Source organism: Limulus polyphemus, unplaced genomic scaffold (genome assembly GCF_000517525.1).
Source record: "Limulus polyphemus unplaced genomic scaffold, Limulus_polyphemus-2.1.2 Scaffold599, whole genome shotgun sequence".
NCBI lineage: Eukaryota > Metazoa > Arthropoda > Merostomata > Xiphosura > Limulidae > Limulus > Limulus polyphemus.
This window is the reverse complement of record NW_013666209.1, coordinates 469,827-482,387: the sequence shown is the minus strand read 5'-3', so window position 1 is coordinate 482,387 and position 12,561 is coordinate 469,827. Positions and strand designations below refer to the sequence as shown.

General features: G+C 33.1%; 1 protein-coding gene across 3 annotated transcripts in view; it reads right to left on the bottom strand.

Moving 5' to 3' along the window:
• Positions 1 to 12,561, bottom strand: part of LOC106459384 — a 49,715-nt gene that overhangs the window by 23,756 nt on the left and 13,398 nt on the right. For all 3 annotated transcript variants that reach the window (XR_002610565.1, XM_013919000.2, XM_022385853.1), the window contains exons 5-9: positions 11,623 to 11,844; positions 11,076 to 11,192; positions 5,458 to 5,519; positions 951 to 1,074; positions 7 to 101 (exon numbers count right to left, since the gene is read on the bottom strand). Coding sequence is in view for 2 of the 3 variants with exons in the window: in XM_013919000.2 (XP_013774454.1) it covers positions 7 to 101; positions 951 to 1,074; positions 5,458 to 5,519; positions 11,076 to 11,192; positions 11,623 to 11,844 (620 nt within the window). In the remaining variant the exon portion in view is untranslated. The remainder of the gene's footprint in view (positions 1 to 6; positions 102 to 950; positions 1,075 to 5,457; positions 5,520 to 11,075; positions 11,193 to 11,622; positions 11,845 to 12,561) is intronic.

Sequence of the window (12,561 nt, the reverse complement as noted above, 5' to 3'; positions counted from 1 at the left end):
ATTTACCGTTTTCTACATTGTAAAGGTGGCACTGCTTCAGGTGAAGGTGGCCATACTTGTATGTTATTTTCCATCAGTAACTTAGACTGTGGACTTGCTGCCTAGTCTCAAAACAGGGCTCTTTTTTAAGCTTAGATCAAAATGACATTAACATTCAAAAACAACTATTTTAGTAATCAAATATTAAATATCTTTTCTTGATATTTGTATAATGAGGGCATTTCAGTTCATCCTTATAATCATTCTTTACTATACTAACTTTTTCTAGATTACAAAGTTATTACAACTTACTGGATATTTCTTTCTGTGACCTACAGGGACTAAGTTGTATATGATGAATTTTGATGAAAAATATAGTAATAACCATAGGTATTAGTAAAAGATCTGTTAAGGTATGTCAGAAGTAAAAATCATCAAATTTTGCTATAACAGTGGCTTATAAAGCAATTCTAAAAGTGTGGAAAGTGAAAGAGAGCCAAATGAACGTACCATAACCTAATCAAAGAAAAATCTATTTGCATTCAAATCAATCACACAAATAGCTATCACAATCTCAGTTTTATTTTTATTTTTTAAAAACAAAATTTCATAAAAAACATATCAAAAGTCAAGTGAAAACTTCAACATAATTTAACATTGAAACTCCACTTTGTAAAACAACCAAACACACTCCAAGTAAAAATAAATACATTTGCAAAAGTAACTATACAACAATTGTTGACATTAACAAATACATTACCAAAAATTTGAAAGAAAGAATAACAAAAGCTTAGGCAAAGCAATCTTTAAAACAAACTAACATGATATTTTAATTATTTTAGTATCAAGATGTACAATAATAAAATTAAATTGATTACTCATTGTCAATATAAAAAAAAATACTTATAAATTAAGTAATTAAATGCCATATATTAAAATAATCGAATATACAATTAAAGGTTTGATATTACCTCTAAAGATAGAGATGGGCTATTAACAAATGGCTCGGTTTCATCAGATGCTCCACTGGATTGAGAATTATCATTCTTTTCTATCCCCTGTCTTAATTTCTGTAGTTCTAAACTTGATACCCGACTAAAGAAAGGAAAAGACAAAGACTGTCATTCTTGATTTGTAGATAAACCATATAGAGAAAGTTAACTCATAAATGTTATATTAATAATATAGTTACAGGTGCAGCATAAAAACCTCATTCATAACTTTAAGGAGAGAGAGTACACCAATAGATTAATATTATAGTAATAGCAAAATTACAGGCACAACAAAATAGCTTTGTTCTTATTTTGAAAAGGGGAGAGAAAGAAAAGAGGTAGGTAGTTCAACAACAGATAGATTTTATATTAATAGAAAAGTTACATTATGAACTTTTAAGTCATGAAAGTTAATATTTTCCTTCCCTGAAAATGTATTTCTGACAGATACTCACCTCTTAACACAGCTATAGCTATCTTCCTTACATGTCTGCCAGAGAGATTTACATGCCACTAGCCTTGAGGAAACTCCCACCTAATTTCACATGAATTGCATTACTGCATGATGACATCATTATGCGACAAATGCCCTCCACCAATAGGAGGGTGACACACCTCCATGCACAATAACTACCCCTATGTACTTGCTCTTGTGAAACTTCATTCTTTGATGAGGCAAGGAAAATAAGAAGAAAAAAGTGTTATGGAAGTGAGCAGGATGGGTGGGAATGCATGAAGATGTCAGTATCTATCAGAAATATATTTTCAGGTCATGAAAATGTAAACTTCTGAAAGAATACCTCTCCTCCACACACAGATATCTCTACGATCTCATATTGAATTGGTGGAGGGACTGTGCATCAGCAATCTGGTAGAATCCTATGTAATGAAATAGATGCCCTGAAAGAGAAATAGTAAACATTCTTCTCAAAGACGGTGGGGAGATTGAAGAATGGTGACCTGTGGAAGTCAAAAACCATCAGGAGATAAAACAGCCAAAAGGTGTAGAGGAAGAGATGAATGTGTGGAGAGTGTCCATATGCTCACCTAAAGGAGCTTGTCCTAGGGTCAGCAAAGAAAAGATGTAAGGGAATGAAAAAGGTGATGAATCAAATGCGAAGAAATTTAAGACAGTCAGTGAGTATTCACATTCCAAAACGAACATACCAACTAGATGAGGTAACTGACACATCCATCAAGGAGAGAAGGGAAAGATCCATGGAAAGAGGAGTTCCAAAGTAGGGACAGTTGAATACAGGGACCTCAAAAAGGAGAAGTCTGTGTAAAAGCACACTGAACAGCCCAACAGGACACAGAAGCCAAACTAGGTCTGAATGGTCCAATAGGTAAGAGATAGATGAGAAGTATGATCAGTCTCCCAAGTGGGCAAAAGCTGAGGATGGAAAGATCAGTCCATGAAGAGGAGTACAGAAGCGTTATGAAAAAAGGTGCAAGAAGCATCTAGAGAATAGACATCTGAACAACAGTAGTCACAGGTGAAAAGGAGGAGTTGGGCAAAGAGGACAAAGGAGAATGAAAGGAGCAGAACAGAGTATAGAGGACAGCAGTAGAAACACCTTGTGATACTAGGAAATGTGAAATGCCATGGACAAAACCTACCAATAACTAGTAAATGCAGATACCGACAAGTCCTTGACAAAAAGTCAGGTAAAAAATGCATAAAGGTTGTTCACAATATGATGGACAGAAAGAAAGAGTAGAAGGACCAATGACAAAAGACATGTCATAAAAGTCAACAGACAAAGAAAGTGAAATGGCAAATATAAAATGACAAGAAGAATGCCACTTAGTTATAAAGCCTGGCCCGACAGGTGACAGATCAGGCATAATTCCTGGATGAGGATATAGAGAAGATATCCTTTAATGAAGAAGGGATACGTGGATATAGGAGGATTAAGGAAGAGAAGGACTAAGGCAAAGCTGGTCAAAGAGGAGCCAACATGCCCAAGAAAGAGAGAAGTGTGGAAAGCCGAGGACCAGAAGGAGGAGATGAATACGGGAATAGTTATATAGAAAGAGATGAGACCAGGCCAAGATGAGAGAATCAACAACCAGAACCAAAGGATGAGAAATAGGGGACCATAAGAGAAAAAGCATGGAGTTGAGAAGGGTGGCAACTGTGTCCAAGAAGGGTGTGTCCAACCAATTATAAACCCCACAAAAGACTTGTAGGTGTAGAAATTACTCCATGGATAGAATGTGGATTGGCCAAGACAGGCAACTTGTCACCAAGATTTAACTTTCAGCAAAGGCAAGCAATAAAATCTACCCGATGTGAATGGACACAGAAGTGTATGTCTAATGCCCAAAAGCAAAAGGTCCTGGAATGGGTCAAAGAAAGGGAATGACAGCCCTGAGCCATGAATATGACAAACAAAAGTCATGAAGTTACTAATTAATACAAAAGTAGCTGACTCTTAAGTCAAATGGAAGACAGGGAAAAGATGGATAGATAATAGAAAAAAAGTGGAGGAAGAGCCAAGAGTGATCTGTAGGATGATGTTTGACACATAGACAATGGCCAACCAGAGAGCAGATTCAAATGAGACTGACAGCAGAAGGGAACCCACACAAACATGAGCATGAAAAAGTCAGTGACAAGAAGAGTGACAAACTAGACTTCATGTAGAAGGAAGATGAGAAAAAGAGGAAGGCTAGGAAATTGCAACAGGAAGGTTAGGAGTAGACTGATCTAGACAGAGTAGAGGGCAAAGTCAAGATTGTAGAAAAGTTCTGGGAAGAAAATGAGGAAGAAACCATATAACATCAGGCAAAGAAAAGGACAAATAACATATCCACAAGAAGGAACAAGTACAGTAAAGAGGAAGGTAACCCAACCCAAATGTCCCAACAACAACAGAACACAGCACATCGGGATAGAGCAAAAGTGGAACAGGCTAAACAGAGAATGGAATGAATGCCTTCAGAAGCCCATCTGAAGCATGAAGAAGTGCCTCTGAGAAAAAGCAGAATCAGGAGAGAGAATAGAGGATGCTAGAGAGAAAAACATGAAATTATGAAATTAGGGAACCTTAAAGTATGAGGTTTGATCCCCAAGCTGTCCAAACAGATATCAAAGACACAGAATCAATAAAAGGAAAGTAAGAAAGACTACAAATCAGGACCAAGGTAATCATGAATGTGAGGAGGATGAGGTATATGGGAGTGAAAAAAAAAACTATTAAAGAAAGAAGATAGTATAAATCCTAATAACAAGCCAGGATAAAGGATAGGGTAAGCTCCAAGAATCAAGGATTGGGGAGTAAGAAAACAAGAAAAAATAAAGAACATGGGTAAAAGACAACTAAACAGACATACCTGACAAAGAAATCCAGAAATAGATTAAAAGGTTAAGGTCATTTCACAAATAGTAAGATACTGTCCAAAGCCAATCAGGTAAGGTCACAGTCCAACAGATCATTCCTAAACAAGGAGAAAAACATTTAGCCAACAGGACAGGAGCCCATTAAGCATGTGATAATCCACAACACATTGAAGAATGGCTGCAATGATCCTGAAAGTTAACAGGCCACCAAAACTCATAGAAAAAAAAAAAAGGACCTAAATGGGAACAAAGTCACTCACTCAAGACAAAGTATAAATAATCAACATATGAGAATTCACAAAAAATAAATAAAGCTTTAAAAAAAAAGCCAATAAAAGTAAATTCAAAGTTTTGTTAATGATACAAATCTCAATAAAATGAACTCACAAGAAATTTAAACACATCTAATCAACACAATGCCAAGGAAAGGAAATTTCACGAGTGCAAGTGCATAGGGAGAGTTATTAGACGTAGAGGTGTGTTTCCCTCTTATTGGTGGAGGATTTTTTTAGCATGATGACATCATCATGCAGCATCACAATTCATATAAAATCACATAAAATTAGGTGGGAGTTGCAAGGTTAGTGGCATGCAAATCACTCTGGCAGACATGCAAGGAAGATAGCTGTATCTGTCTGAAGAGGTGAGGTATTGTAATGGGAAAAGAAGGCTCTCCCCAAGTACAGAGACAAGAATTTTCATTCTGAACTTAATGGTCACTAATACAACAGTATTTGACTTGTAGCAAAAAATTGAGAAGATAAGTAAACTATAAAAAATCAAAACTATGAAGAAAATATTACCTTAAGGTGTTAGCAAATGAATGAAAACACACCAAATTAAAATATATTTTAATTCAAAATAAGTAATACATAGTAGAACTATAATTTAATTGTGGTTTTTCTGTTTAAGACTCAAAGAAACATCTTATTTCTATCATTCTGTTTGAATCTCAAAAGAACATCAATTTTTGATCACATTATTTTATAGTACACAATAATATTAACCTCAATCCTGAAAACTTGATAGTAATAAATTATTAATAGGCTAATATTTCTGAACAATACTAATGGATATAATAATGAATAAATGCTCTAAAGTTAAACATATATAATACAACTCTACTCCCAAAGCACTAACCTTGATTTCAGTTTTTCCTCCAAAATAGTTTGACCTAATTGCCTATTTCCTTGGTTTTCTTCCTGTAAACATTACTAAAGCTCTTGAATGCCTATAAATATTACTAAAAATAATATGAAAACTTTTAAATTATCATGTATAAAACTGTAGCTTGACTGATATTTGTACTGTTCACACAACAAACTTAACTACACCTTAAATACCCAGTAATATCATTTATTAACTCTAACATATATACTGTGAGACATATCCAACTTAAATACACTCTCTACAACATTACCATGAATTACCTCAGGTATTTATAATGTCTTACATTTAACTCTGAGCCTACATGTCCAGCAGCATAATCTACTGACCATCTGTTGGACAAGTAGAAAAATTACTGAAGATAAAGTTAATCTGCTGCATGTGGTTGTCAACTTTATGATGCTCGATGGCTGTGAGGCATGGATGCTTAACAAGAAGTTAGAGAACAGAATGTGTGCTGCTTTACAAGACTGCTGCATGTCTCATACACTTAGTACCAGACTAATGAGTCTGTCAAGCAGCAAATCATTCAAGAAATGGAAACCTATAAACTGTTATTAGAGGTTGTACAAAGAAGGAAGCTGCAATAACTTGGACACATCAGAAGAAGGCCAACAACATAATGCAGGGCACTGTGGAGGGAAAGAGAAAAATATGTAGACCCAGAAAGACCTGGGGTATCAATATCAAGGACTGGACAGGGCTTCAACTAATAAAGTGCACAAAGCTAGCCAAGCACGTGCTGGAGTGGTGGAAGGTTATTGCAGCATCCAAGGTGCCCCAATGGTCACAGTGCCCTTGGGACTGACTTGACTACTACAACATTACCATGTACTACCTCTGATATTTATACTGTCCTACATTTATCTTTGAGCCCACACATCCAATAGTTCAATCTGCTGACCATCTGATTTGTGTTTTGTTTAACACAACTAATTTATCTACAGCATGCATGAGTAACAGTACCATTTATTAATTTTGATATTCCTACTGTACATTAAACTAATTAAACTACAATATATATATAATAATACCATATATTAACTCACTGACATTCATACTGTGCATTAAGCTAAAATAAAACATGTTTGTATAACGGTACCATTTACCAACTCACTGGTATTTGTACCATACAGTAAACTTAACTAATTCAAGTACTACAGTACCATTTATTAACTTTCTGATAACGGTACTATGTTATACAACAAACTTAACTACATAATACATGTTCAGTGATGTTATCTATAAATTCTAATGCTTATTCTATACTAATAACGTAATCTAAAACCTATATGTATATTAGAACTATATACTGAGTGTCTGGCATTCGTATTCAGCACAACTAATTTAACTTTACCCAACATGTACTGAAGTACCATCTATTAACTCTGATATGTATAGTCATACAACAAACTTATTTATAGCTTAGATGTACAGTAGTATTACCTTTAAATTCCCAGATAGGTATACTGTTTAGTATATTATACCTAAGACTACAACAACAAAGTAAATATTGGTCTAAAATATTCCAATTTTAATACATCTCTCCAGTCTTGGCCTAAAACCAAGATTCAAGGTTTCCTCAACAGACAGCATCAAACTAGTGAACATTCAGAAAAAAGAACGGACCATTCCATGATCCATGAAATTTCCATATATATTTCTCATACAATGCTAATTCTAACAAATTTATTTAGCATAGGTACAATCAAACAATGTAATAAAGTTATGGCATTAGTTCAAAAACACTATTCTTATGCCTAGATGTGCTGAAGGAATTTACATTCCACAATTTGCAGCTGATGGTTTTATTGGAACATGTTTCTTCCAATAAGAGAGAACACCACTTCATTTCATGCTTCTAAGACACTCTCCTAATGTTGCTGAACCTTGGCTGTAGGAACACATCAAATCTACCAGTTTACACCACACACCCAGCTATACATTCCAATCTTAAAGATGATATCAATCAAGCAACTGATACATTTTCAGAATGTGAGCTTATCCATACTTTTGCACTGAGACCAGGAAGTATAAACCTGAGGGTATATTTGCTGACATACATTATCACATTTCAAATTTTTTTAAAGCTATTACATTTTCAAGTGTGCAATAATTTGTAGTTACCCTGTACTAAACATTGATTGTGTTTTTCTAAGTAACTTAATTACAATCCATATGCACAACAGTACCATATGTTAATTCCCTGGTACCTGTACTATACCATACCATTGACTTAATTGTGTCCAACATATACAGCAGTGCCATCTATTAGTGATGTGCTACTTAATCAGTTTAACTGCCAATAAATGTAGTGCAACGTAGAAGTGTTTCAATGTTGCAACACAAGCTCAAAAAGAGCAAATCAAAATTATACTACAGCTAGCATCATTTTCAGTAATTACTAATTTCAAGAACCAGATTTTACTGTTCACTCCACTGGAAACAAGCTTTTGATTTTCATAAATCGGTAGATTATTAAAGAAACTTTCACATGCTGTGGAGCACTACTAAGGGTGAAGTTTTCTGAATTTTAATGTATTTTTCATGCCTTTTGTGATTTAGTAAAATTTTTAACTAACATAACAGGTTTTTCATATGGTGTCCAAAAGATATACAGACAGTATTCTACCAAAGTGTTATTTTATTTCAAATTCTCTGTTGTGCTAAAACATTATGTACATAAATAAATATAATTTATTATTATGTATTTTAGTTTCCATTAACTGTGATGTGTGTTACCTTTTTTTTTATGATACGTAATGTAAGTGGAATTTCTATATTGCAGGATATATAATTTTTCATTACATAAAACTTAATTAAAGCAAACTTTTTCCGTGAGCTAGTTTATTATTTAGTACAAGTAAACTGTAAATGTTTTAATTATTACTGTCAATTTATGCTGATATTGTAATGAATTATTTCACATCTTGAATATTATTATATTCAATATTCAGTTGGTTTTCACTCCATCAGGCTCTATATGCTTTAGTTTAATTGTAAAAAAAATAAAGTTAAAATTCAGTGGCACTTTCTTTTTGTTGTTTTACTATGGCTTGAGACTTCACTATTTTAATCACTTTGGTTGAGTTACTGAAAATTAGTATTTAACTTCCTATGCTGAGTAAAAATACAGCAAAAACTATGGGTGATTGATGTTCTGCTGACCTAACTCAGTTATAAATGTCCAGGTTTCATGCATGGTATTACTTGTCCAGAGGTGGGACACAAAAATTCCTGACCTAGAGCATTACTATGTTAACAAACGTATATAGAAAACCCATTCTGGCAAGAGAAACATTTTGAGGGTAGAATCTTCATGTCCATTTACAAAATCTTACACATTTTTGAACTTCGAGCTAAGCATTGGGATTATGATTAAATAATAAAAATGCTTTGCATACTAAATTGATATAATTTCAATACCAGAAAAACACTTTCCCATAAACTCCACTCAAAAATCAATGATTTTCCACACCTGAAAAATTGCTTATTTCCTTTTCCCACGACATTCAAGGACTATATACTCTAAATAGGTAATACTGAGAAACTTAAAAAAAGTCAATTACTGTAAACTGATTAATCAGTAATAAGTTACTTTTCATATTGGCATATCTACTAACTTTCAAAATATCACTCTTTTGTAAAACTAACTTAACTACACTGTTCACATACAGTTTTACCATCTATTAAATCTTAGTATGGTCTTAACTCTCTTTCAAACCATTTACACATCTACATCCATGGTGGTGCTAGGCATAAGCAAACTAAGCAGTTGCTCAATGTCCTGAGCAGTTCACAAAGAACCTTGATTTTTCTTTGTTCTAAAACTGTACTCATTTGAAAAAAAAATATGTTTTCAATGAAAGCAATCCAAAAACACATTACTCACTAACAGATGGATGTTTAAAAACTGCAGAAGCAAGACACTTCTCAGTCAGGCACTCAAACAGTGGTATGTGTAAGTAGAAATAACTTTTTAACAAATTTATTATTATACATTACATTGGAATATTTTTAATTTGTGTAAATATTGCAATCAGTATATTTTTTTAATTGGGTCGGTTAGGAGCCCAAAAATATTCCTGCTAAGGACACCCAATGGTGGTAGCACCACCCCTGTCTATAGCCAGCATGTACAGCAGCAAAGCACCATTCAACACTTTGACTAATGTTATACCTACAGCAAACTATCTTTGTGGCTCCCTTTTCATTAAAACTTTATACACCATTTCTTACCAATGACAATAAAATATTAACTAAGATAATTTCACCTATAGTATGCAAGACCTACACTTCATAATATATATCTAAGTTGCAACAATATCCGTGTTTACAAATTTAGATGAATTGGTTTGACACGTACATTATCATAAATCTCTGTCAATTTTGGTGCTCCTAAATAATATGACTTAGAGCACCAGCCCTTGTAGTGCCTCTCTATGACATTGTTACCACCTATTAATTCTCAAATATTTGTCCTGTATTGTTCACTATGACTCACATGTACAGTAATACTATCTTGTAACTACAACCTACATATACAGCAGTACACCACCAATTAACTCTCTGCCAAGTCATACAATTTATTTTAATATAGTCTACACGTACAGAAACATCAGCTGTTACTTTTTGAAATTTGTACTGTATCATAAGTGCAAACTACATGCACTATCTTCTAACTTTCCGATATCTTTAGCATTTCAAATAATTCACTTAAACATATTCTATCTGTTTAGCAGTACTGCATATTAACTCTGATATTTATAGGATACCATACAATTAACTAAAGAACATATACAGCAATACCATCTACTAACTTTGATAAATAGATCTAACTAGTAGATCATATAACTAATTTCACCACACTTTACACGTTAAAAAGTACCATGTATTAATTCTTTGACAGTTGTACTGTGCTTACAACTAATCTTAACAACTACATCTAATATCTTGACAATATATTTACTGCCTCCAGATACCATTCCAGCACTAAATTCAACTCAGTGTTAAATGTATGGCAAGTGGAACAGAAAAGGTTTTTCATGAAACAAAGCATATGCTCAAAAACAGTATATTGACAATCTGTATCTCATTTGAACATATGCATGTGAAAGTTAATATGAAAGATTCGTTTGCAATAACCTGTTTAACCCTATTACTTGTAAAGACTTAGATTTTATAGCATTACATGCCAAAAGTAATCTTACATTAATACATCAACTACTGACAATTCTAACAATGAAATGAGCACTTATATGTTTCTAGTTAAACACAATGTTACACAAGGGACTATCTGAGCTGTGTCCACTATGGGTATCAAAACCTGTTTTTAGAATCATAAGCCTTCATTCAGGCTTACCACTGACCCAACTGGGAAGAGGGTATGAAATGAATAAAGTAATGCATTTCAAAAACTAAATTTAAAGACCCTAGAATATGGTATTTTAAAATAGAAGCTTTAATAAGTTACACTTTACCTTATGTTAACCATTTCTACATCAAGTCATTTCCATTATCTTATTAATATAATTGATAATTTTAACTTACTACTAGATTCCTTTCCATTAAAAAAATTTGTCAAATTTTACCAAGAGCTGATTTCCTCTTTCTGATTGTGAAGAAAACAAATCTTGAGATCCTTGAGATGGGTGGTTTACTTCATCATTTTCAAATGAATATGGCTCTGTTGTTCTATCTACACAGTCCTGTTTCAGAAAAAATAAATTTTAAATACAATTTTTGAAGATAATAATTTGGCAATTTATTACAAATAACTAAGAATATGATAAAATATACTTCATATGGAACAAAGTATATGCATGTGTACACACACACAAATACACTTTTGTATACAAAATCATGCTTTAAAATATCTGTAAATAAGGTTTACCTGACATAATCCTCACCTTGCTCTAAATTGGACTTCAACATTTTAGTGGTAGAAAACTAAATTACATAAGTATAATAAAATTCAAAGAGGTTTCTTGTTCTGTTAATGTGTGTATTTTGAAGCTAAGTCTGGAAAACTTTGAATTAAACATGTATGTATGTATGTATGTATATATATTTAAATAATGCTGAGTGTAAAATATTAAAAAACAAATAGAAATTTTCCCTTGTGTTATCGATACTCACCAAACAAATGTTATTTATTCTAGCATCGGAATCAGGACTCAAAGTGCTTCCATCAGGAGAATTAGACAGCGTATGAAAACAGCTAAATCTTCCTTGTTCTTTGATTCTAGGAAATGATTTCTCCTGATCAACTTCAAAGAAATCACTACTTCCACATTGTCTTGATTCTTTGCGTTTTCTTTCTTCCTCTTCAGCTGTTTCTTTGGAAGCGGCTATCACACACTGTAACAAGATGAGTTAAATGCTGTGCATTTTAAAATCATGGTTACAGGTTGAAATAAAACAAAACTGTATTTTACTTATAAGACAATCTGCAATCTTCTATAATAATAAAATGGCGTGTCTGTGGGTCTGTGTGTGTGAAAGAACCTAGAAACCTGAAATTTTGCACCCAGACAAAGTGGACCCTGAGAGTGTGCATCTTTTCAATGAAACAAGCTAGTGGAAAACCACATAGAAAAAGAAGTGGTTCCTTATATAACAACTTCTAATATATAGAAAAGCCAGTGTTTTGATAACAATGCATTCCAAGAATGGCTTTCATGTCATGTCGTTTAGCTACATAAGTATATAGGTTATACTTTTATGCTAAAATGGGTTCAGAATACACTCACTGACATAGTCATTTAAGATGTATCAACCTAATAACCCAAGTGAAGCCAGGTACTTTCACTAGTATATTTTAACCTGACAACCACCAGCTACTAACTTTCTGAGAAGCCAATGCAAGTCTTGCTATATTTCATTCCAACAATAATACTAGTGGATGAAACTGTTTGAAACTTTATAAGAACTTTCATAAATGCATGTAGTTTAACTTAAGAAACATAAAGCCTGTTACTCTTGATAAATTTAGTTATTTTACATTATGATCCATAATATCTTGGAAAATTACATTAGGAAATGGTATTTATAAGAATTGATTACGATATTTATATT